The sequence below is a fragment of the Girardinichthys multiradiatus genome, chromosome 18, assembly GCF_021462225.1.
Source record: "Girardinichthys multiradiatus isolate DD_20200921_A chromosome 18, DD_fGirMul_XY1, whole genome shotgun sequence".
NCBI classification, from domain to species: domain Eukaryota; kingdom Metazoa; phylum Chordata; class Actinopteri; order Cyprinodontiformes; family Goodeidae; genus Girardinichthys; species Girardinichthys multiradiatus.
In genome coordinates, this window is record NC_061810.1 from 26,305,065 (window position 1) to 26,331,700 (window position 26,636).

A 26,636-nucleotide genomic window follows, 5' to 3' on the forward strand; every position below is an offset into this window, starting at 1 on the left:
CAAAATTTCAGCAAAGTATTTTGAGAAGATCGTGGAAGGACACCCAAAACATTTGACCCAAGTCAAAACTGGCTGTAGTTTTACAGTTTATACAGTTTAAAGTTAAAAATGTATGGAAACTTATGAGTTTAAACAATAAAAAATATCTAAAAAGGTTTCTGGATTATTATCCTGGCATTATTAAATGCAAATACGTTTGATAACCATAAGTGACCTAAAACACGGAAACTTTAATTAGAATAAATATGATACAGTGAGGAGTAAAAGGTTATATGTCTTTTCATAGGGTATGTAAATATCTGGTTTCAACTTTGCATAAAATTATTCCTTAACACATTTATATATTTATTGTTACATGACACAATTTCACATTTGAATTTAGGGTCAAACGTTTTACATCTGGCTGGTGCCAAATGTTGAGCTGAATGTCACGTTATGATTGTGTGCTTAAGGCAAACAGGGAAACTCAAAGAGGGAAAAGAAAAGTCTCATCTGGAATTTACATGTGAGAGGAGAAAAAACTTCTAAGAGATGAATATAAATAATTTCATAATCATTTTGACACATATATTTAAACTAATGAGGAATAAATGTTGTTAAATTTAGGTTGATTCTTAGAATTATGTTTATTAACTAAACAAATAAATGTACAGATGACTAAAACCAGGAAAAAACAAAATTTTACTAAGATCTGGATGAGACAAAATACTTAGAGAAGTTGGGCTGCACGGTGGTGCAGTTGGTAGCACTGTTGCCTTGCAGCAAGATGGTCCTTGGTTTGATTCCCAGCCAGGGGTCTTTCTGTGTTGAGTTTGCATGTTCTCCCTGTGCATGTGTGGGTTCTCACCGGGTACTCCAGCTTCCTCCCACAGTCCAAAGACATGCCTGTTAGGTTAATTGGTAACTCTAAATTGCCCTTAGGTGTATGAATGAGTGTGTGTGCGGTTGTTTGTGTGTTGCCCTGCGATGGACTGGCGACCTGTCCAGGGTGTACCCTGCCTCTCACCCATAGACTGCTGCAGATAGGCACCAGCTCCCCTGCGACCACTATGGAATAAGTGGTAGAAAATGACTGACTTACAGAGGTTTGAAAACAAATGGATAAATCTATTATTATTATCTGTTTAAGGGGTGGTGTATATTTACTTATGTGTGCATATACCTGCTGATTTTTTTATGTTATTCTTGAGGAATTTCCAGTAAAATGTTTATTTTAATTACTGTACTTTAATTCCCACATACTTACCCACATACTTTACTAATTAGGTTTTGTAAATGTTCCTAATTCTGAGCACTCACCATTATCAAGAGAGTTTTGTGGATATTTCAGTTAAACTAACATTAATCTAGTGTAAAGAATGACAGTGCTCTGTCGACATTTTCTGTTAAAAACAGCAAGTTGTCGTCGTGACAAAATCCTCCTTTTCACATCTTTGCGTCTGCTTCTGCTCAGGATGATTTGTCGCATGTGGCTTTCCGTAGCGCCACGCTCAGTAGGTGGAGATTATCCACGCAAAGGCACAGAGGTCAAGAGGAGGAGAGAGGGAAACCACGTGTGTTCACCACCACCACCATGTACAGCTCTGTCCTTCCTCTGTAGCCTTGTTTTTGTAAGTCTCGGTTACCCTTCGCATGTAGCCTCCCGACCCTGTGTGATCCTCAGAAGCAGACCGGTTCTGATTCTTGTTTTCTACCTCTACGATAAGACGAGCCGCACACTGCTGAGAGCTGAAAGCTGCAGGGGGCGTTTCTGGAGCCACACACTGACTGCCGACCATGGTGAGCAAGACCGATGACATCCCGGCGTCAGTCCCTGACTGTAATCCGGTCGATCTTCAGCGGGATGGAGCTGGGGACGGAGCCCAGGAGGGCACAGGGACCAGTAAGAGCTGCGTGAAGGAGTCATGTGGCTGTGGTGAGTCCTGCTGCAGACCGACTGAGGTCATCAGGGATGCATGAACAACACGGTGTCCTCCGAACCGGTGAAACACTGAATGCCTCCCTGACTGTCTTCAGTCACATTTGCATGCATCAATATGGTCTTTCAGTTCATATTGCACACCTTAAAGTGTGGAAGATTAGAGTAAAGGGTAAACATGCCGCCGCCTCACCCTGAATGAGAAGTATCTCACTCTCTTATTGATACCTAAACTTCTGCATGAAAGTATTTGTAAATGTTGGTCTAGTGTAGTATTTTATAATCCTGTGCATACATGTGCTATAGTTTATTATTATTATTATAGATGTTTTCTGCCTCAGGCCAGGGCACTTTTCTGACATCTGACCTAAATCGCTAGTTTGTAGTGTCTTGCATCGAAAATACAAAGTGTCTAGCATCCGGCTTGAAGACAGAAAACTAAATCTATCAAGTTCTAACACAGAACACAGTTATACTGCAGTTTATCGTAGTAATTGTCATGCACTTTAGCCGGACACTGCCATTAAACCATGCTAACCCAAGCAGCTCCAAGCTCCGCACAGTTAGCTTCCCTGGCTAACCAGCTAGCATGCACCTAGCCACCGCTCCTGTTGCTCTGTCCGAGTCTTTTCAGGGCCCGAAAGCCTGAAAACTCGCGCTGAAGAGCCGGATTTCTGTGTTCAAGCTTGAATCGATAGCGCAGCACATGACGGCGTGAGCCAGCTTACCCTGACGCACATGTTCGGTAACATCGTGTCAGAGGAGCCGACTGAAGGTCACCTTCAATGGAGCCTCTCTCTGCTCACTGACACACGGAGACGGCTCGGACACACGCTGAGTTTTGCGCTAAAGGGCCTGTGTGTGTGTGTGTGTGTGGCAGTGTAAGTGTCAGGTGTGGTCCTCCGTTATAACCTTGTTTAAAGTCGGGTTTTCAGCTGTGAGCCGCTCAGCGGCTAGCAGCAACGCTCTGACCGGTGCTGGGTCGCAAAAAGCGCCTTTGTCGTGAAAACACCCTTCTCACGGGAAGCGCAATTAAAAGTGTTACTAATGAAGGTCTAATCTTCGTTTACTGTATCTAATCGCAAAACTACATATATTTCTTTAAAATTATGATGCATATGAATGCACAAGGGTAACACTGAAGTTGGTACACGATTCGGCACTCCAGTAAAGGGCTATTCCACTCTTTTTAAGGATTCTGGGCAATCTTCGAGCAGCTCTACTTTAAAGTCTGAATGACTTGGGGCAAACTTGGACTGGGTTTGTGCGCACTGCTTAAAAGATTCTTTAAAGTATTGTTTCCAATTTTGTGGTACTTTATTCTGTTTATATGCGCAAAACGTGTGATTTTAATTATTTGTTTTAAGCATTTAGACCAGGGATGTCCAAAGGGGGCAGCCTCTCCCGTTAGCAATTCAAAAATGGTACAAAATTTGGCCCTTGAGCACAAGGTGGGTGATATAGATGCACACTTTTTTTAGGGGCAGATCTTTGAAACTTTAAAATCTTCTTAAAATGGAAAATGTGACACAAAATATATTTGTTTATTTAAAAAGATATTTGGGTTTTTAAGCCAACTAATACTATTAAATTGACCATTTAGGTAATAACTGACTGGCTTTTACTTAAATTTTATAATAAGTAGGACCACAAACTTTGAGTAATTTTTTATAGTAAGTAGGAGCACAAGTATATAGCGAATTTGTTATTTTTAAATTCTGATTGTGTGACAATTTGTAGACGTGTGGCAAAATGGTTCTTAATGTTGGTATTTAGACTACAATAAATGCCCCTGGATAGTTCTTTATTGTTTATTTGCCAAATTGTAAAATAAAAAAAAAGGCTTTCTTTTGCATTTTAGACAGGCCCCATAAGTCAAACCTGGGCTAAATGATTTTACACCAAATTCGTACTCTACAAAACAGTTTATTTGTAACTTCTTTATTTTGTTTGGAAAAATTGTGATTGCACATAGATGGTCCTTTTTAGTGTTTTACAATTGTAAAAAAGGTTTTACAAATTATAAAATGTGTTTTAAATAATCTGGATGCAGCGCAGAGTTTGACCTTTCTAATTTAGATTTTAAACCAGAACTGATTAAAGGTCCTTAAAAGCAGTGTAATAGCCCTTTAATTAAGCACCGAATCTGACACCAACTTCAGCGCCGCTGTGCCGGCACGCTTTACGGCACAGCCCTGGAAGCGGAAGCTCGCCGTAACAGAAGTCATGATGCGGCGAGAGGAGGAAAGGTTACGCTAAAAACACACCAACAGTCGCGTAAAAAGGTGAGTGAGGTGGAGGATAAAAGTTGTTGTGCCGACTGCGCGCTGTCAGAGGAGGCAGATGAAACTGACGTGAGCTCCGTCAGGTCAGACGCTGGAGTTTAAAAGCTGCAGAGCCTCAGGAGGACACACTACAGCTTGTGGTTCAACATGTGGAGAGGACATTGAATTGTCTCTGTGCCTGGCTGTCAGTGACTCAGCTGCTGCTGCATTGAGGGGATCAAGAAATGTGTTGGTTTTATTTTAACCAGGGTTTTAGGACTGAGTTGCCATGTCATTGAGGAGCAGATTAATCATAAGGAAAATGAAATTAATAAATCAGGATTAAGACAACACTTGCATTAATGACGTTTCCTTCATATTTGTTGTGATTTCCTTTTAATCTATGTCTTGTTCTTTCTAATTAGCAACAAAACATTAAGTCCAGTTAAGTCACATTGTATTTGTGAACAAGTGTTTCTTCAGTCTGCTATCAGACTGTATTGGTTTGCATGAGACCGTAATGAGATTGATGGCCTGAACGTGTGTCAGAGAAAAGTTGTAACAGGAGCAGCCTCTCAGCGGGTGGCTTTAAAGAGCCTAATGCTCTCATGAGTAGTTGAAGAGCAGCCTGGTTATTCCAAGAATCACCGACACCATTGGCACCGTTGATCAATGCAAATTGATCCATCATTTCTAGTACTTCTTGCGCATAGCGAGGTATTGCATTTTCGTTTCAATCTTGAGTAAGAATACCAGGGTTTCACACTGGGATCTGATAACCATAAAAGCAACAATCATTACGACTGCTGCTACAATAATATAACATATTAATTATCAAAGCCTATTAGTATCTTTATCATTTTTATTTATTTTCATATAGAGTTAAACGTTAGAAGAAGCACTTGTTAAATGTAAGAAGTAGTTTTGGACAGTATTATATAATATGAGTATAACAAGCAGATTTATACATGTGATCCAGTTTAGTTAGAAAGGTCCTCTTTTTAATACTTTGGAATTAATCATTCATAAATTATAAAAATGTAGGTTTTTTAAGATATTCATGTAGAAAATTGTGTGCAATCAGTCTATCCACCTACAGGCCTCCTACACTGTCTTGAAAAGGATGGGATTTGCTTTCATCGATTTCTCAGTGCCTTTAAATATGGAAAAGTGTTTGAGTTTACAGACATTACCACTCATTTCCAGTTTTATAAAAGATAAAAATCTTAATTACGTGTATTTGATTGCCCTTTTCCATAGATTTGCATTGAAATTACATCTATGTATCCTAAACCAAGCATAATCGGCATGGTACAGAGAGCTATAAATACACATAATAAGCAGATGGCAAAAAAGCAGTGAAATAACCCATTGCATCACTACCAAATCAGACTCCAACGTCAGCGCTATTTCATGATTGTTGCCACATACAGATAATGAATCCTCACTACTGCATGAACATTTCCAGGTTAAACATTTTGTATTAAAATGTTTGGGAGGGTACTGAAGTTGAAGTCTGGGTCTGGAACAAGTGTTGAAGTTTTATAGATCAAAAATGTTTAGGAGCCCTGCAGGTGTGGTCCAGTAAACCGGTTTACAGAGAGGCCTTGTGTGCTGTTTTTGTTTTCAGGGTTGTCAGGCTGGTTAATTTAGCTCTGGCTGCAGCCATGGTCCTAAAGTCAAGGGAACCATTGCTGTGGATCAGAATGAACCAAGAGTGAGTTTATTGTGAGCCTTAATTCTTTAAGAGGAAATGCAAGGCTGTGCTTGTTGCAATGTGACATTGTGTCTAATTTAAATCCCTGTTTCATGAATTTCTTATCCTGACCTGAGGAGACCCCTTCCTCAGCCACAAACAGTTTATGTCTATGAGATCTGGTCAGTGTTTGCCTGACAGCTCATTACTTTTGGCCCAAAGAGCCTCTATAGCCTCTAAAATGAGTGCTATTTTGAGGTATGGTTTATAATCACTGTTTAAATCTGTGTAATTATGTTGTTCTGGATCTGTGTCACAAAGGAATACACAGACATCTCTTCAGAAATCCTGGATCCTGCCTCTTAAATAAAGTAAACATCAGGCTTTATCTTTTTTGGCACATTTGCGCTTGTTTTTCACATGTATTAATAAACAACTTTATTCCACCAGTTTGAAGCTTGATGGATTCAGCTTCAAAGCACTTAGTCTTTTAGATTTTGTCCTCAATTGCAGACATTGTTGCCTTTTGTTATGTTAAATGCTGCTACTACTACTGAGAAAAGAAAAACACCTTATGTTATATTTCCTATAAGACACAAATATGTTTTTGCATGTAAATTACATTTTCTTTCTTTCAGTGAACCAGTCTTCAGGCATTGAGTGTATTAAAAGTCAGATCACATATACTAAATGTGAAATATGAGGTTTTACTAAAGAATGATATAATGTTTATGAAAAACAAACAGATTTCAGATTCAGAATCATGTTGGTTTTGTTTTACTGACAACTGAGAACCCAAAGATCCACCATCCAAGATGACCTGAAAAAAAACACAGCAGTAGGTCACATCTGAAGAAGCTCAAGCTACTTTTCTTTTTTTTGTTGACACTGTTAACATTTATTAGACTTGAAGCCTATATTGTACAACAGAACGAAATAGTGATAGTGAAAACATACGTGGAAAGAGGAATGTGCTGTATAACATCCTCATTGTGTCAAGAAAAGTATACATTTTAGATATATATATAGATAGATGTGTTGAGCGTTCAAATTATGACATTTTGAGAATTAATTGGACAATCTTTTCAATGTCGACAGAGTATTCTTTGACAACTGATGACATGGAGATGTGCCTAATCTAGACATTTTTAAGCTAATCAAAGTCTCTTTCTATTATCCTTGGTGGGATCAGACAGTGATAGATGTAGTTAGAATAGATTGCAGACAAAGTCTACTGTCATCTGCAGTTTGGGTGGTAAGCTTAGCATTTATCTGATGGTATAAAAGAGCCGACTGTATGCTCCTTGTTCTCTCGTATTGAGGTAGAAAAGCATTGGACTGAGCACTCATCCCTGAGGAACACTTGTGCACAGAGCTGGAGGATGATATTCATTGTGTAGATTTTTTGATGTTGGGCTTAAATTTACTTGGCTAAAGCTCACAAACTATATCTTTGTAGATTTCTTATAATTTTATACATTGTATTTCAGTCGTGGAGATTATTCTCCGCTCTGATAAGACCTTAAAGACATGAAAACGGATCAAGCTACACTGTTACAATAGACACTAAGCCCTCAGATGCCTCTAATGTATCAACTGGTGTGACCTCTCTCAAGCTGTTGTGCTTGTTATTCAGAGCGTGGCTTCCTCCACCTTTTCAGTGCATTCATAGCCAACCAGGGTCACCGTCCAGCTATGAAGCCCCCCTCCTTTCTGTCTTCAGTAACCCTGACACTGTAAAGCTCCGCAACGAGCAAGGACGTGTTTACTGGCAGCAGTTGGTCCCTGTGAAGGAAAATAGTTGTCTGAGAGACAAATAGTTGGACTGATCTTCATTTGAATTAATGTCTCACGTTTATGCTTGGTATTTTTCATCTGGTCTTGACTCCGAAGGAAAAACTGCAGTTTGTGCATATACGAAAAACAATATCTTGAACTCAGATGTTTAACAAAATGTTTCAGCCGATTTAAATTCTGACACCATTGTTTTCAAGGTCTCTTGGCTGAACTGCTAACAGTGTTGCAACAGTGTTTGTCTCAACAGGCTGCAGCTGCAAATGCTGTTTCTAGATGATCTGGTTACTTATTATTGAGGTTCTGATACAATCATTTCCAGATTCTGCGCTTTTGTGGTGACAGTGTTGCGGTCGATGATTAAAAGTGAAATGACTATCTAATTTGTTTTACTGTGACAGCTCAGAGGTAAAATATTGTAGCTGTGCCATGTTTCTCTCCTTTGTTGGCCCTTTCATAATTTTTTTAGGGTAACAGTAAGATTGTCCAGAGCCAAACAGTTTGTGAGCGAGGATGGTGTCCTCTCTGTCCCGGATCAGCATAATGACAGCGCTACGTTACTTAAGTTTAAAAAGAAAACAAATAGATGGCTGAGAAATGTCCATCTGAAGCAAGTGCAAGAAAAGAAAAGGAGCTAAAACAGTGATGGAGTTTGCCAGCTGCGGAAAGTTTGGAATTTGATTTAACTGTTTTCCACGTATGGAAAAAAGTAAATGAAAGTATGGAAAAACATTTGTATTTCCATACTTTATTCTTGATCCCAGTGTCTAAAATGTGTCCTTCCTTCTTTGTGTCCTTTATTTCTTCTTTGTGTCCTTTACTACGTCCATCCATCCATACTCCTTTGTCCTTTCTTATATCCATCTTTGCTTCCTTGCTTATATCTTTCCTTCCTTCATTGTGTCCTTTTCTTTCAGTTCGTCATATCTACCTTGCTTTCATTACTTCTGTCCTTCCTTCCTTGTTCCCTACCTCCTACTTCCTCTCTTGTGTTGTTCCTTTCTTCCTCCCTGGAGTCCTTCCATCTTTACTTCCTTGTCTCCTTCCTATTGTCTTCCTTCCTTCTTTCCTTGTGTCTTACCTACACTCCTTCCTTGTGACCCTCATTTCTCTCTCCTTGGGGCTTTTTTCCTTCTATTTTCTTGCTTTTGCAGATTACGTGTTTGAAACCAGCCCGCTTTGGAAATATTTGCCATAGATTCATCGTGAAATTTTCAAATTTATATTTTAAGGTGAACACAAAATACTGGGAGCACTGGAAAGTGGAGTCCGGAAAAGTATGAAAGTTTTACCAGAAAATTGTGTAGGAACCCTGAAATAAATAAATGTTTGCTGACAGAACTTGTGCTTCCATTAAAATAACAGTTTCGAACATAGTGTAAAAAAAGTATCTCCTACTGTGGGCTCTGAGAACCTCTACGTTTCTTTAAATGCAGGTCACAGTGCAGATACAGCCATGGTGAACGGTGATGGCGCTCACACGGAGGAGGGAGAGTTAAAGCAGGACAGGAACAGCGAGGCGGATGGCGGCGAGGACTCCAGTGATCAGGAAGTGATAGTGATCCAGGACACAGGCTTCACCATTAAGATCCAGGCGCCTGGAACGGAGCCGTTCGACCTGCAGGTACAGATTAGCACCTCACACAGATAAACCACCAACAAAGGCAACTTATTAAGGGAGTCTCGGTGGGTTCTAAGTAAAATACCTTTTCACAAACAACAGAGGATGTGATTAAGCCTTCTAACACACGCAGTTCCTGACCTCTGTTGTTCGACAGGTGTCCCCTCAGGAAATGGTGCAGGAAATCCACCAGGTGTTGATGGACCGCGAGGACACCTGCCACCGCACCTGCTTCTCCCTGCAGCTGGACGGAAACGTACTGGACAACTTCGCCGAGCTCAAGTCCATCGAGGGTCTGCAGGAGGGATCGCTGCTCAAAGTGGTTGAAGGTCATCTCTCAACATTTCATCTACTACAGGCACTGTGCAGAAAGTGTTCACTGACTGAGGGCTAAAGAACTAGTTCTTCTAGTTCTTCCTAATTTAACCACACACTGAATGCAGTCTGTAAACTGTTATTCTGGCGATGTCTTCAGTATTTTTATCAAGTGTTTCAGATAAATATGCCGGGATAAAAAAAAACTGAATTCTGCATCCTGGAGCATTTTTACTGGGATGAATTCAGACCTCATTAGACGGTGGCCACAATTTAAATAGATTGAATATTCGTAATTGTGTAGTAGAGAACTGGTTGATTGGGGTTAATAAAATGGCCTTCTTAGGTATTTGTGATCATCTTCAGAACTTTTGCATGTACCAGAAGCAATGTATTTACATGTAGGAAAGCTTTATGACTTGTGCATTAACAGAGGGTTTGTTCCCCTTCTTCAACAGAACCATACACTGTGCGTGAAGCTCGCATTCATGTGCGCCACATCAGAGACCTGCTGAAGAGCCTGGACCCCTCTGATGCCTACAATGGCGTGGACTGCAACTCCCTGTCGTTCCTCAGCATCTTCACTGATGGAGACCTCGGAGGTATGGTGTATTTGAAAGTTTTAGATAAAACTCTCTAGCCTGCAGAAGGCAGCAGGTTTGTTTTCAAAAGCTCTTGTTGGGTTGAGGTCTCGCCAGTTTCCTATGTGGCAGATTATAGGGTGGGGTTCCTCTCCACTGTTGCCTCATGCTTGTTCAGGACGAAGGATTGCTTCAAAGTTAGCTGACATTACATGATCTACTGGCTATATAATTAGGATCATGTTGGACTGTATATACTTGAATCTGAAGGCGATTATATGATTTAGTTGTGTTCGAACTAAATATTGATCCGACAGATTTGTTTAGCAAAGAGTCTTACAGCATTAATGCTAACCTATGGAGGTTTCACTGTGGTCCTCCCTGTGTGCTAAGATAGCGGCAAGCGAAAGAAGAAAGGCACCGAGCTGGAGCAGATCGATTGCACCCCTCCAGAACACATCCTGCCTGGCAGCAAAGAGCGCCCCCTGGTGCCCCTCCAGCCACAGAACAAAGACTGGAAGGTTAAAATTGACCAATGCTCGGCTTTATCTCTTGGCTTTATACGACGATATAACCCGAGAGTTTCTCATTAGTCCATAACCAAACGTATGTTTATGTGACTCCAACAGCCTATGCAGTGCCTGAAGGTCCTCACCATGAGCGGCTGGAACCCTCCACCTGGAAACAGGAAGATGCACGGCGACCTCATGTACCTGTACATTGTGACGGTGGAGGAGCGCCATGTCAGCATCACAGCCTCAACACGAGGCTTCTACCTCAATCAGTGAGTCCGCATGTCTGTCTTCCAGTTCCTTGCAGCTCCACCGAGCGAATGCTGCCAAGTCTGATGATAAATTGTCAGGATTTTATCAGTCACCATCTTGCAGAATCTCTAATGCTTGACTTTATCAAACGACATGGAAAGACACTTTGATTCCCCAGGCGGGTGGATGATTAGATGTACAATAACTGCTAGCAAAAATGTTATTTCATTGTTTTAACTATTAATATGTTCATAAAGATATAGAATATATATGCAGGACACTGACTTTAGATGCAGATAAACCAAAATACACAACTCATGTAGATTGGACTAAGTCCGATGCAGATGTAGATATGGATTTGCTCCATATGATAGTGGTCGTCTGCATTTCAGATCAACAACCTACACCTTCAACCCAAAACCAGCCAACCCCAGCTTCCTGAGCCACTCTCTGGTGGAGCTGCTGAGCCAGATCAGCCCAGCCTTCAAGAAGAACTTCACCTCGCTACAAAAGAAGAGGTTAGAACATAGGTTTTAATTATAGTTAAACATTTTTAATGTCCTCACATCTGTTTTATGCTTGAATGGTAATTTCCTATGTATATGTTTTTTGTTTTGTTTTTTTTACTAGAAAAACAAGTTGACCTCTGGTCTGTTGAACTCTGTTGAACCACGGGAATACGTCTTAGTGCTTGAACATGGCCAGAAGGCATCATATCATAGTTATTAGAAAGAAAATGGGGGGAAAAATTACACAATGAATATACAAAGCTGTTGTAAAACTCAGTGGTTCTTGTGATTTATTGCTCTTTACTCTAATTATGTCAGCTAATTCAGATAAACATGGATATGATGAGAGGTTTAAAGATGTTAAGAGGAACCAAACAGCTGAGATGTTTCACTGGTTTTCCACTGCAGAGTCCAGAGACATCCATTCGAGAGGATAGCTACGCCTTTCCAGGTGTACAGCTGGACAGCACCGCAGGTCGATCATGCTATGGACTGTGTCAGAGCTGAGGATGCCTACACCTCCCGCCTTGGTTATGAGGAGCACATACCGGGACAGGTGGGTGCAGCTAGATCCTGCTGTGGATGGTCTAGTTAGGAGCTTCCACAGTGTAAATGTGTGTTTCTGTGCCTTAAGACGAGAGATTGGAACGAGGAGCTGCAGACCACCAGGGAGCTGCCTCGGAAGAACTTGCCTGAGCGACTACTGCGGGAGAGAGCCATCTTCAAGGTGCTGCGGAGTCTCTCGGCCCTTTGATGCAAATGTAGGATTAGAGTGTTTATTTTAACGTGTGTTTTCTTTCATACAGGTCCACAGTGACTTTGCGGCTGCTGCCACTCGTGGGGCCATGGCAGTAATTGATGGTAACGTGATGGCAATCAACCCCGGTGAGGAAACGCGCATGCAGATGTTTATCTGGAACAACATCTTCTTCAGTCTGGGTTTCGACGTGCGGGACCACTATCGCGAGCTCGGTGGCGACGCCGCCGCCCATGCTGCTCCAACTAATGACTTGAACGGAGTACGAGCTTACGGGGCGGTAGATGTGGAGGGTCTCTACACCCTGGGGACGGTGGTAGTGGACTACAGAGGCTATAGAGTAACGGCACAGTCCATCATCCCAGGGATCCTGGAGCGTGAGCAGGAGCAGAGCGTCATCTATGGCTCCATTGATTTTGGGAAGACTGTGGTGTCTCATGACAAATATCTGGTGCTGCTTGACAAGACCAGCAGGCCATTAAAGGTCAGAAACTAGTGGAGCTAAAAACATTCGAAAAGCCTGCTAAAGATCTGGGTTTGTTTGTAATTGAGCTCTTGGGCCTTATGCAGATCAGTACACATTCTTCCCTGTGCTACGGTTTACTGGAGGCTTATTGTTAAGGCTACTACATACTCAGCAAGAACAGAGAAATTTGTTGTTTTACTCAGGGCTGCAGGAAGAAAAACAAAGATCTTTCTTGCTGGGACATTTTGTACTCCACAAGAACTGAAGTGCATTACTCCTAAGAAGTCTTAATAGGTCTCTCCCACACCAGCACAGCACCTTCATACATCTAAACTTATACATACACTAAACCTTTGGCCAGAATATGAGTCAATGAGTCAAGAACCAGCTGCAAGAACTTCCAAGTCCAAGTAGTGCTCACTGCAGAACCAATTTCAACCCCGCCCAACTTGGGTTCCGGCTTCAATGCCACCCGCCCCGCCCACGGTTAGGGTTAGACGGGGTTGAAGCTGTTTTAGCTCCGCCTATCTGGTTCTGCAGCGAGTTCCCTCTCACCAAATCAGATTTGAAGGAACAGAATGTTGTTTTATTCTTGCTCCCCCCTAACTAGTGACCTCCTGCTTGTTCAGACTGGCTAGCTATCGCTTGCGTGCTCTGGATGGACTTGCTACGTCTCTCATACTCGCTAACTATCAACCACTTTCCGAAACATTTCCCCTTTTATGTACCTTGTAAACATTACACTGCTTGTTAAAAAATAACCCTAATTTTTAGTTATGTTCCTTCAGAGTCTGCTTGCTAACAGAAAAGCTCCCTTGCTGTGAAAAGGATCCTGTTGTGGAGGGCGCAGTGTCGACTGTAACGACACTGTGCTGTCCACATATGTTCGATACTTAGGCCAGTGACCTGTTATTTTAAGAAATGAAAATAAAAGTCTGTTTTGGTAATGCCCCTGAAACACGTACTTCACATTGGCACCAGTGGCTCCATTAACATGTTGTCATATTCCGTAAACTCTAGGTCCAGCAGCACAACGTGCTCAATGAGAAGGATGAGTCGGTGGAGTTGTGCTCCTCTGTTGAATGCAAAGGCATCATCGGTAATGATGGCAGACACTACATCCTGGACCTTCTCCGAACCTTCCCTCCTGATCTGAACTTCCTGCCTGTGGAGGGAGAGGAGCTGTCTGCAGAGAGCCAGCGCCAAGGCTTCCCCCGGCAGCACCGTCATCGCTTGGCTTGTCTTCGCCAAGAGCTCATCGAGGCCTTTGTCGAGCACAGGTGGGCGTTGAGGTGTTTTTCTGGAGATTTTTGTGTTCTTTCCACCAAGATTCAATTCAAATGATTTATTTTGTTCCTCTTCAGATATCTACTTTTTATGAAAATGGCAGCACTACAGCTAATGCAGCAAAAGGCAAACAAGGACTCTAACAAAACGGACATGCCTGCCATTACCGAGACCTCAGAGACACCGACAGATGGCAAGGCTGATACGACACAGACTACTGCTGCAGAAGTGTCCACAGATAGCACAGGCCCGGTTGACAACAGCGTCTCCACTGCCCCACAAGTGGCAACTGAAAGTGAAGAAATCTCTTCAAAGCCCACAACAAACGGGCCTGTAGACCCCGCAGGCACCCAGAACGGGGAATGCAAGAGCCCACTGGAGGGTAAGGAGCTTGAGGAAAGTATTCCAGGATTAGCTCAGGCCAAAGAGCTGGCGGAGACCTTAGTGTCCGAAGATGGATCTGGTATTGGTACGTCCAGAATTATCTGAAACAATCTGGGGCTGGCACAAAGGAGGGAGAGCTACTCCTCCGGTGGATGATTGCATAGACGATGATTGTAGACGATACCATGATGCAAGCAATGGATAAATGCAAACTAAATGCTGCTGTCCACCGGATTAGCTGTCCCTCCTAATTGCCTACAGTTGGGGAAGAGTTGGCTGCTGATCCACCCACCTCCAGCATGTGATCCCTGTGCAGTCGGAGTAGTTTGACCGTAATACACTGAATAATCAACAGTTGTGATGTTTAACCCAAATAATCTTATGCTGAGTGATTTGTGTGCTGCTTAGTTGTTCTTTAATAAATGTTTGTGAAAACAGCCTTACCTAATCAGGGGTGTCAGATGGTGGTGGTCCAGGACTTAGGCCATGTCTGCATTAAGCTCCAAAGGATGGATGTGATTAATGGTCATAATCTTTATTTCAATCTGGATTGTTGCTATTTCAATAAATAAATTTAAAAAATGTTGCAGAAAAGTGTCTGCCTACGCTTTTAAAAAAGAAAAGGTCCCATTTAAAAGTGTCTATTTTAAACTTAATGTAGATGTGGCTTTAGAAACTGAGCAGTTTAGACAAGATGTTGCCAATTCTATTACCCTTTATCATCTTTTTTTAATGTATTCAAATCTGCTGACCAACAGATCCCAAAAGCCGCGAGGTGGTCCTCAATGCCTGCAAGGCCGTAGGGTCCGTCAGCACCACTTCATTTGATATTCGCTTCAACCCAGACATCTTCTCCCCAGGTGAGCGTGAAAACAAGGATTTAACTGGTTAGAAAGGGGTGTTGCACAGGGAGGATGACTCCTAGCCAAGTCATTTAACCTGCCTGGTTTATGCATCAATCTTGAGGAAGCAAAATCATGTGGCGATTTATGAATTCTGGGACTCCCAATCCTGTGTTCTAACTGAAAAAGCCTTTTGGATAAGAGGGGGAAGTTCTTGGAAGAAACGAGGAAAGAAGTCCAGACATCTTTTTATTTAAGCTCTTAGATTGACATGTTCTGGATGACTCAGGATCTACACCCAGCGTCTTTCCTCAGACGTTCTTGCAGTCTGTTAAAGAGGTTGTAATCAGTATTTCTTTAGGCTTTCGGAAGGCTGCCTCTCATGACCGTCATCGTTGTTTGGTTGCTGTGCATACAGCCAGAACCGAAACCAACAAATACCAGACTAAAAATAAACCTTAGCATTTATCTAATTGGCTACTTTAGTACACCAGTTCCATAAAGGGGTGTAACTGCACCACTACATGGTGCACAATACCTACATTAAACCTTATTTTCAAATATACTGATTTATTTGATGCTCTTATTGAAACGCTGGAAAAAACATTCCCAACCACAATGTGTGTTTTAGGGTTTGTGAACGTCATCAATTAGAGTTCATCATTCTCATGATAAATCAGAATCACGCTAATCCCAATAACGCTAAAATATTTGCCCAACGCAAGCTCAGGCGTAAAAAGGCTTCCTCCCTAAGCTGAAAAAAAAAATAAACCACTGGTGTTTGTAGAGAAAACACACAAACTTGGCAAACTTTATCACCATTGGTAATATTTATTTAGTTGGGGATTTTTTTGTATGAAAATACCAAAACAATGCTTTGATTTGCATAAAATCCATGATTTCTGTTTTCCTCAAACGTTATAAAGATATTAAACTCAATCATCTTAATTTCAAGCCTTAAAAAGTTTAAATACATTGAGCCTTTAGGTCATAGGTCGTAGGTTTCCTTAAAGGGCAGAACATGGTCGGGCATGCCTGGTTTTCCGCGCGTACTCCAGGAGGACTCAAAGCGGACATCTGCTAGCAGCTGCCGACCATAAACTGGTTGGCAGGAAAAAGTCTCCACGTCGAACCATTTTATATGTGACACACTGCCCCAAGCAGCCGGTCGCGAGTATGCGCATTTTGCTAAAAGCGATATTGATGCCATCAAACATTTTTATTTTATAATCCCTCCAGATGTTTAAGTAATCTTCACACCTGTTTATCGAACAAAACCAAAAGTAAGCGAACATGTTTTCCTGCTGTTGAATCAGGGGTGCGTTTTCCAGACGACGCCTTGGAGGACATCCAGAAGCAGAAGCAGCTCCTCAAAGACGCCGCCGCCTTCCTGGTGACCTGTCAGGTCCCGTCTCTGGTCAGTGAGGGCTACTGGTTTCCATAATAATAATTTAGGGGGAAAGTGTTTGAGCTACCAGACTAGATTCATTGTTCTATTATCAAAAAATTATCTAAGAAATTGAGGATTTTTCCTATTTTGATATAGATGTAGGTAACATCCGGACTTTACAATTAGCCAAATCACAGCCTGACGTGTTTGATGTTTTGGTTTTTGAGTTACTGATGGAAGCCACAGGTGAGTCCACATTAAATTACATGTCAAAAAAGACCCATTTCACCCATGTTTTAGACCACCTGAAATCAGGATTTGAACTGGGTCTGCTTTAGATGTCAAGAAAAGGGATGTCACTTCAGTTTAGTTTCCACCGGAACCACAGATACAAAATATGTTTTAAGAATCTGTATTTAATTTAGTATTTTCCAGTCTGGCATTGGAAAGTCTTTCTATTTGATAGATGTTTAATATAACATATCAAAGTTGGCCCAGATGACAAAAAAAACTTGGTAAAATAGTCCTTTACCACCCTGCAGAAGTGAAGGATAACTTCAGCCTCATGTTGCTTTATTTTTAGAGGAACATACAGATAATAAAAACCAGCTTAGTGAAGGTTTTCCCTCAAATAACCAGAATGATGTAAAACTGTCAGACAAATGTAGAAAGTTGAGTCTGGAAATGTATTTCTGTGCAAACCTAAATTTAAATCTGTGTGTGTGTGTGTGTGTGTGTGTGTGTGTGTGTGTGTGTGTGTAATCAACCAGGTTAAAGACTGCTTGGACCATAGCACTCTGCCCATGGATGGAGCCACACTAACCGAGGCCTTGCACCAGAGAGGCATCAATGTCCGCTATTTAGGGACGGTTTTGGAGTTTGTGGACAAGACCCCAGCTAAAGCCCAGCTCGAGCACTTCTACGTGAGTCTGACTCCAAAGTTAGGAACGTTTTTCACCTCACATGAAGCAGTTGTAGAGAACATCGGGTAACTATTTTATTTTTTTCTCCCTCTTATCACAGAGAATAGGGGTCATTGAGCTGATCACAAGGTGTGCAAAACATATCTTCAGGACATACCTCCAGGTTTGTAACTTTTCTAGCTTCCGAACAGTGCAGTGTTGATAAAATGCATGAATGCAAATAAAGTAGTAGGTGCTCAAATATGCTAAAGAAGGCAAACAATTGTTGTAGCTGCTAGTCTTTGATTTGCAAAGTTGTATAGAAAAACCGTTAAGTAAAGGGAGCTTCATTAGAGGCTGGCTAAAGAGACTTTTTGTCCCATTGCTTCAGTGTTTTTAATTATAATGTAATTCGGCATATCAAAGCATCGTCCTATTATCAACTTGTCTGATATGACATTCAAGCTTACAAAACACATCTGTTTGATTATTTTATGCTTTTATTGTGCCAAAGCCCCAGACGTTGCATTGACTCCTGTTCGAAACATAGGGTCTCCTTTCTCCCCAAAGAGGGCGAAGTTCCCGAAACCATTTACTGGAGTCTCATTTCTATCAAAGGTGGTCAGTCTCCAAGAAGTCTAAAAATGAGAACTCAGAGTCGCACTGATAGAACAGGAAAAAGAGTATCTTCTGAATCATGCCAGGTTGGTTTTCCAGTCTTCTGGCTCTCAGCTCTGATCGAAAGTTCACTCAGACTGGAAGCTTTTCAGTTCTGACTGTCGGTTTAATGTCTGGGCAGTTTCTCACTTTGAATTCAGGATTATATGAAGGAAAAGACTAAAAGAAATATCTAGCAGGACTTTTAAACCGAATTAAACTGAGACCAAATATCGTCAACAAACCACCTGTTAGATAAAAACTGTTGAATAAGGTGAAAGGTCAGATCTTTTCAAATGCTTTCTCCTCACACAGGGTGTGGAGTTATCAGCTCTCTCTGCTGCCGTGAGCCATTTCCTCAACTGCTTCCTGAGCTCCTTCCCTGACGCTGTCGCACACCTGCCTGCCGACGAGCTAGTGTCGCGTCGCAAAAGCCGCAAGCGCCGCAACAGGGTCCCCGGCGGCGGCGACAACACGGCGTGGGCCAGCCTGACGCCCAGCGAGCTGTGGAAGAACATCGCCGCTGAGGCTCAGAGCTATTATTATTTCAAAATACAGTGGTGAGTCTCATCTGTCCGGCCATCGGCTCAATCAGAGAGACTGGATTCGGAAGCTGACTTCTTATTAATGCGTTTCCCTTTAGTGAGAGCGCCGACCAGGTTGTGGAGAAATACGGCCTTCAGAAAATCACCCTGCTTAGAGAAATTTCTGTCAAAACTGGCATACAGGTAACGGTCACAGTTCCGACACAGGAGCACACATTTGATTTAGTGTTTTTGTATTTGTATTTCCAGACTTTCCCCCTGTTCTATTGCCTAGTGTCCTTCCTCCTTCTGGTATTTCCAGGACATTTAAAGCCTACCCACTATAGAGATGCTATAAACTCGCAGTGAACTTGAATGTTTTACATTTTTACATTAACATAGAGACCTGAGTAGTTGAGGCTTAAAAATTGGGACATTTTTAACCAGAACAGATCAGTCACCTTAACTCAACTTGGAAAATGTTCCCTCTCATTCGTTTAATTAAAGAATTAGATTTGTTGTTGTTTCTAGATCCTGCTGAAGGAGTATAACTTTGACAGCCGTCACAAGCCTGCCTTCACAGAGGAAGACATCCTGAATATTTTCCCCGTCGTGAAGCACGTGAACCCCAAAGCCTCAGACGCCTTCCACTTCTTCCAGAGTGGCCAGGCTAAAGTGCAGCAAGGTGATGCTTTGGCGCTTCCCCTTCAAATGGAGTCAAACATTACGTTTTCTTTAATTACAGCCTCTTCTACATAGACGTTTTACTTAACAGTTAATTTGACCCTTTCAGGGTTTCTGAAAGAGGGCTGCGAACTGATCAACGAGGCTCTGAACCTCTTCAACAATGTCTACGGGGCCATGCACGTGGAGATCTGCGCCTGCCTACGCCTGCTGGCCCGCCTTAATTATATCATGGGAGACCACCCTGAAGTACGCAAAAAAAAAAAAGGACAGTGTTACTCATAGTTTTGTTTCTGCTAGCCTATAAATTACGCTTGTTTCTTCATCTGCAGGCTCTCAGCAACCAGCAAAAGGCAGTTCTGATGAGTGAAAGAGTCCTCGGCATCGAGCATCCCAACACAATTCAAGAATATGTGAGTTTTCAGAAAGTTGGTCCCTTGTTTGTGTTGCAGTAAATAAAGTTGAGACTCTGAACTGGATGTTTGTTGTCCTCCCTGTCAGATGCACTTGGCTCTTTACTGCTTCGCCAACGGCCAGCTTTCAACCGCCCTGAAGCTGCTTTATCGGGCTCGTTACCTCATGCTGTTGGTTTGCGGGGAGGACCACCCAGAGATGGCACTAATAGATGTAAGTGCAGTCTGTTGCAAAATATTCAACAGACTTACAAATGCATTCATACACCTTAACTTTTCCACATTCTGTCAGGTTACAAACACAAGCTTCAATACATTTTCTTGACATTTATGTGATGGACCAACACAGAGTAGGACATGAAGGCTTCCTTATACTTTGATACCCCTTAATAAAATCCATTGCAACCCATTCATTGCATGTCACCTACTTGGTAAAAAATCCAGCTGTTCTGTGAAGGCATCAGAGGTGATCATGAAGACCAAGGAATAGAGCAGACGGGTCATGGAGAAAGCTCTGGAGTAGTTTAAAGCAGGGTTTGATTATAAAACGATGTCTCAAGCTTTGAACATCTCACAGAGCATTTTTTTCGATCCATTTTCTGAAAAATAAACAAGGTATGGCATGAGTGTTGAAAGAAAGCCATAAGAAGGCCTCTTTTTAGTTTGTCACAATCCATGTCGGGGACACAGCAACATGTGGTGGAAAGTGCTCTGGTCTACAAGCATGCTACATGCAAAACATCATGTGTGGTGGAAAACTAACCGTCCATACTGTGAAAAATTGTAGTTGCAGCGTCATGCTGTGGGGATGTTGGTCGAAGTTGATGAAAGGATGGATGGATAAAAATTTAAGGAATCTGGGAAAAAACTGGGGCTGAGGTTCACCTTCCAGCTGGAGAATGACCCTAAACATGGAGCCAGGGCTACAATAAAATGGGTTGAATCAAAGTGTATTCATGTGTTAGAATGGCCCAGTCAAAGTCCAGACCTAAATCCATTCAAGAATTTATTTTGCAAAAAAAAAAAAAGAATGACCAAAAATGTTAGTCTTCAGATGTGCAGGTTGGTAGAGACTAACCCCAGTAGACCTGCAGCTCTAATCTAACTACAAGGTGGTTCTACAGAGTTCTGGGCTGAATGTAAAAGCAAACTACACTTTTCAGATTTTTATTTTTAGAAGCGATCTGTAAACCCATGCATCCTTTCCCCTCCACTACTTTGTGTTTGTCCATTAGACAAAATCCACACATTGAAGTTTAAGGTTATAACTTGACTAAATGTAAAACAAATAGCAGGTATGAAACTTGTGGAAGGCACTATGAATCCTAATGTCTCTTTTCTTGTTCTTGGTTTGTACAGAGTAATATTGGGCTTGTGCTTCATGGAGTGATGGAGTACGATTTATCGCTGAGATTCCTGGAGAACGCCTTGACCATCAACACAAAGTATCACGGAGCTCGTTCCCTCAAAGTAGCCCTCAGGTGAGCACATGCTTATCCTATCAGTGCATGTAGTGAAAAAAAAATTTTAAGTTCTTACATTATGGCATACTTCGCATCATGTCTTTTTAGCCATCATCTGGTTGCGAGGGTGTATGAGAGTAAGGCAGAGTTTCGCTCTGCTTTACAGCACGAGAAGGAGGGGTACACCATTTACAAGAACCAGGTAGGCCCTGCAGGGGTCGACACACTAGTCATTGTCACATCTACCAAAACCAATATCTTAATTCAATATCCCCCCTCCCTCCCAGATGGGCGAGGCACACGAAAAAACCAAGGAGAGCTCAGAGTACCTGAAGTATCTGACCCAGCAGGCTGTAGCTCTTCAGAGAACCATGAACGAGATCTACAAGAATGGCTCCAACGCCAGCATCATGCCACTCAAGGTGAGTGCTCTGACTCCGACACGTTCTCTCTGTGGCTAGAGAAAATCTGTATTACTCAAGGACGTATGTCGCCCTTTTTCCAGTTCACTGCTCCCAGTATGGCCAGCATCCTGGAACAGCTCAACATCATCAATGGCATCATCTTTATTCCACTCAGGTAACGTCAGAGAAGAGCAGCCATGATTACAACAAGGAAGTCTGCGACTCGCAAGGAAAATAATAGAAATAAAATGTTTTTAATAAAAATATGTGACTATCAATCTTAAAGATTCACATGGATTAAAGTTCAGTAAAATAACATTCTACATTGAATCTGTATTACATGATCTGACCTTCTGGACGTTGTCCAAGTCTAGTCTGTCCCGTCACATTGAAACATTGATCCATGAGGATTCCTGAATATGCTGCTCCGACTGGCAATGTTTCCATCCAGAGCAGTTTACTGAAGTTCCAGATTAGCGTTGGCGTGTTTGCCCTCCGTTTTAATATCACTTGTTTATAATCAGATTTTTAATATATTGCAATGCAGCTCCAAATAAGTGTGTGAGGACAAAATTGAATGAAAAAGTTGTTTTCTTGCTTCATAAATGTATTGCTTCGAGCATCTTAAAATTGAATGAGTAGTGTTTCAGCTGCATGGCACATAATGCAGACGGGGAGCTACAGTTGCCAGTACAGTCTCTCTTTAACTCTGAGCAACATTTTAAAGGTTCAAAAACACTTAGATTGTTGGGAAAAATATGTATTTATTCGATCGGTAACAAAATGTGCTCAAACAGGTTTTTTTTCCAAGCCATGCACATGGAAACATGCTACTTTAAAAAAAACTGGCTTCATGAAATAAGGCCACACGGCTTGTTTGGGGCACTGTTGACATAAAATTACACAGTACACCTATAAACAGGTATTATATACCCACTATTTTAAAAATGTCATGATCACAACCATCCCTACACTTCACTAGAAGCAAGACTGCTTCTTCTGCCATAAAGTTCAGATATAAGATAGGGTGCAGTTTGGTGCACATCAGAACAAGCATTAGATTGAACCCATCTCATCAGGAATTATGTGGCTAAATAACTTGTAAAAACTATGCTTGTGAGAATGGAAGTAAAATAAATGTCATATTTCTTTCCCTTGCAGTCAAAAGGATCTGGAGAACCTGAAGGCGGAGGTGCAGAGGAGGCAGCAGTTGCAGGATCTGGGAAAGAGCGAGGAGCCCTCTGAGGGCAGCCCACTTGAACTAGAAGACAAAATCCCCGTTGATTAACATTCAGTAGCTCCAGACACAGCTGCTTTCTACTGAAAGAAAAGGGGAGCAAGAGAGGCTGTGATGCAACAGCCAAGTGATGGAGCCTGTGGACCTGAAAACTAAGTAAATCAACTTTGAAATGAACACGGTGAGGGTGGGGTCAGAGAAGTCCTGGGAAGAAAAACCGTATGGACTATAGGACAAATGAATACAGGATAAGGAGTTTCCTACAAAGTAGGAGAGGGAGGGAGGATAAATTACAAATGACAATAGATTCAGTGTAAAGGTGCAGTCAGAATAATCCTGGGCTCGAGAACGTGGTGACTTTCCTGAAAGTGTCGACTGCATAGAAAAATTATGTTTGAAAGAATGGCTGCAACTGGAGGAAAGAACAAGAATGACCATAACATTATGTACCAGAGCCTTATCTGCCACATCACCGGGCCCAAATCATAGAAGACCCCCCCCCCCACCCTAACTTCTCAAAGGTGCTCTGAATGAAACCGCACCAAGCCTGCCCGAGAACTCAGGGCTTGTTACTACTGTGCACTGACAGACCAGAATAAAGGCAGTTAACTAGAGATTTGTTGCCAACGGGCCTCAGAATGTAAACTTACATCTTTATACCCTCTTTAAGTCACTTTGTAGCAATCAGACCTCATCTTTACACCTCCCTGATGAGTCATGAATTTGTTCTGTCAGTTGTATGTGCTACTTCCCAGGACGGTGCCCAAACATGTCCTGTTGAGCAAGCCCTCACCATAGCGAGCTTTGATCCGATTAATTTGATTTCATTTGATAGATTTTTTTTTTTGTTTGTTTCTTTTATGCGTCGGTAAATTTAAGCCATGTCTATTTTATGGAAATGTATAGAAGGGGGGAAAGAGATGTATAAATCTTGATTGGATTTAAACAGGTACTTCGTGTTAAGGGAAAACCCAGATCTTCAGTACGTCCACTTTAAACCGTAGATATATCCAGATATATATGAATATATATATACTAGCTGTGTTCAATCTTTTATTTTTACAATCAAGCAGAATATACATGCATGTGTGTTTGACGGTGTGCGTCTTCGTGTGTAGTCTGACGGAAAATCTGCCGAGCAGGACTGTTGCTTTCCAAATGTTTTATACCACTGCACACATTAAAGCTGTTAAGTCGCTGATGTGTATTTTCTTAAAATATTCATGGCCATAGATTGTTGTAAATCTGCTTATGTATGAGGTTGGTTGCTCTACTTGCCACTGCACAAGCGCTCACTTTTGGGCTGTTTTTGTTTTATTATTTTGTTCTGGCTTTCAGAGATTTAAAAACCAGCCAGGGTTAAGCAGCACTTTTTTTTTGTGCAGCTGCATGACCAAAAGTGGGCAAAAGCAGGTATGATGATGCAAAAAAAAAAAAAAAAAAGAGCGATAAAGATATGTTTGCATACATGGATTGTTTCCCATCTCTTGTAATTTACTTCATTGTTGCAGTGTGTAGATGTGTGATTAAAGCAATAGAGAGAGGGTGCTGGAGTTTTTGATTGTTTGTAGAAAATGTTTGTTTTTTTTTACTTGGCACAAGCCATGCAAAATGGACTACTTTGAATTTCAGGAAGCCTTGTTCAGAAGTAAACGTCAAGCTTTTCACAATACTATCATCCTTTCTCCTAAAACTTGTCACATCAGTTGCATGGCCTGTACATGGCCTCTTATGTATGTTCTTGAAAGCAACTTAGTCCATGGGGGGGTGATCTTTAGCAGAAGATAAAGCTGACACTTCCCTCTATTTTTTTTTTTTTTCTTTTGAATCAGATTTTCTTTCTTTAATTTTAATTTGTTCATGTACTTTCTCAACAGTTTCACCAACAGTGTCCATGAGGGGGCGCCATAACTTATTTTTTTTTTTGTAGTGAGGACGTGGTAGAAAACAAAAAATGTGCTGCAGGTACACACATTCTTTCTTTTGACAAAATCTGATTAAAAAAACCATTATATAAACCATTGTTGTCTACAAACCCATGCTGAAAACATTACCAGATCACAACAGATGGGATAACCGATCTGTTAGATAATTGACAAAAGGAAATACCATGTATGCACTCAGTTGGCCTGAATGGGAAGCATGTGTGAATAATGTGTATTTGACAATAATGTCCAAACTGTTTTACCGTATTCAGCAGAGAAGGAAAAATCATGAAAAAATGACATTTCTGATGAATTCCACTTCATGTCAATTAAAGGTTTTATGAATGTGTAGTGACTGAATCCATGACCCCCGGCTCTGTGTCTGGTATTGGTATGATGCTCTTTACATATCTAATTATTTTTTTGGTCTGACTTCTTTTATAATAAATAAAATAATTTAGTGAAATATTTGCTTGGGGTTTCTTATAAGCAAGGACATCTGGTGATACTAAAGCATAATAATCAAAACACGGCATATGTTAAGAGTGTTCAATATACATGCCTTAGTATCTGTTTCTATGCAGTCTGGATATGAAGGGAGGAAAAAAAGGTTGGTTAAACATTTTTGTTTCTGGACTTTTTCCCATCATTTCCTAATGAATAAAGAATCTGATCTTATAAAAATGACACACCATAATGCATAGTTGCCCTTGTGAGCTGTTTTTTTTAAGAATTACATGTTTGCTTTGTTTAAAGTTTGGGGTTTTTACCGTTTTTTCAATGTTCATTCTAAGAATATCACATTTATATGAAACAAGTACACAGATATTGAAAAATGGGGCAGAGAATCTGGAAAATTTGTTAAGTGTGGAATTGTAATTCGAGAAAATGTGTATTTATTAGTTTATATGTTGATCTTATTTTGCATGCATTTTTGTGAGATGCAAGGTGGGTAAATCTGCTTGCTAAATAAACAGGAAACAATTATGTCAGAAATCTTGTTTAAAAAGAAACAGAAAATGATCAAGTCCGATGATGGAAAAAAAAAAGTATTTCACGCACAAAATCAAGCAATAAATAAAAATAATAGATAATAAATGAAAATAAGTAGATAATAAATTAGTTTGCAAAACAGCAATAAAACAGTATCAAATAATACTAAAGTAGCCCTATGATGCAAACCTAAATGTATTTCACTCTAAATAAAATAAATACAAATAAAATCAATATAAATTCTTTAAAAAGAAAACTAAATCATAAAACAATCATCAAATATAACGGAAATAGCTATGTGTTGCACAACTAAAGTATTTCATACCCTAAAATAAAGAACATGAAAAAATCTTACGTATATATATAGATATAATAAGAATAATATAATTCTATATAGATTTATTATTAGATTAAAAAGTAAAGGTTTTATCTTTTTAAAGTTAAATGTCTATATCTGTACTCCCAACATGTTAATTTTCCCCACAGCAATTCCTCATTTCATACGTGTTGTTTCCGTGCAGGAAGGAAAGAGTTAACCCCCAAGAAATAAAAATAAATACATTTATGTTGTCAAGGGCGTGCGCGCTCCCGTCGAGCGGTGAACGCGACGTGCACGCGCGCTCCGACTGCGGTAGCTGCACGGAAAAAAACAAGCGAGTCGAAGCTGAGGAGACAAGACGGTCCGGTCCACACAGTTTAGCTCCACATCACAAGATCACGTTTTTGGAGCAGGAAATCTCACGCCCTGTCGGGTCGTATTAACGTCGGAGACGGCTGAGGAGATCCACTAAAGGGGAAGAAAAAAGGGTGAGTGCTGTTATTTCCCTTTTCTAGCGACGGCCACTG

At 41.1% G+C, this 26,636-nt stretch overlaps 2 protein-coding genes across 5 annotated transcripts in view; both read left to right on the forward strand.

Moving 5' to 3' along the window:
* Positions 1 to 1,037: 1,037 nt before the first annotated feature.
* Positions 1,038 to 25,263, forward strand: cluha (clustered mitochondria (cluA/CLU1) homolog a). Of its 4 annotated transcripts, XM_047391698.1 has the most exons (28): positions 1,038 to 1,610; positions 1,707 to 1,915; positions 9,109 to 9,296; positions 9,451 to 9,622; positions 10,067 to 10,210; positions 10,583 to 10,710; positions 10,819 to 10,973; positions 11,346 to 11,471; positions 11,871 to 12,018; positions 12,097 to 12,189; positions 12,269 to 12,703; positions 13,706 to 13,965; positions 14,050 to 14,441; positions 15,115 to 15,216; positions 16,515 to 16,615; positions 17,359 to 17,511; positions 17,612 to 17,674; positions 18,463 to 18,707; positions 18,791 to 18,875; positions 19,203 to 19,356; positions 19,465 to 19,604; positions 19,688 to 19,768; positions 19,857 to 19,982; positions 21,128 to 21,249; positions 21,340 to 21,433; positions 21,519 to 21,653; positions 21,737 to 21,810; positions 22,797 to 25,263. In XM_047391698.1, exons 2-28 carry the CDS (start codon positions 1,777 to 1,779, stop codon positions 22,921 to 22,923), a joined length of 4,182 nt encoding a protein of 1,393 aa, XP_047247654.1. In that variant the 5' UTR covers positions 1,038 to 1,610; positions 1,707 to 1,776; the 3' UTR covers positions 22,924 to 25,263. The 4 variants fall into 4 exon arrangements, with proteins under 4 accessions (XP_047247654.1, XP_047247653.1, XP_047247655.1 ...); XM_047391697.1 differs by having other exon boundaries at positions 1,038 to 1,915; XM_047391699.1 differs by having other exon boundaries at positions 1,038 to 1,915; positions 14,050 to 14,354.
* Positions 25,264 to 26,398: 1,135 nt separating this feature from the next.
* LOC124884120 (lissencephaly-1 homolog) overlaps positions 26,399 to 26,636 on the forward strand; it is a 34,956-nt gene continuing 34,718 nt past the window's right edge. The window contains exon 1 of the mRNA XM_047391794.1: positions 26,399 to 26,597. The gene's annotated coding sequence lies outside the window, so the exon portion shown is untranslated. The remainder of the gene's footprint in view (positions 26,598 to 26,636) is intronic.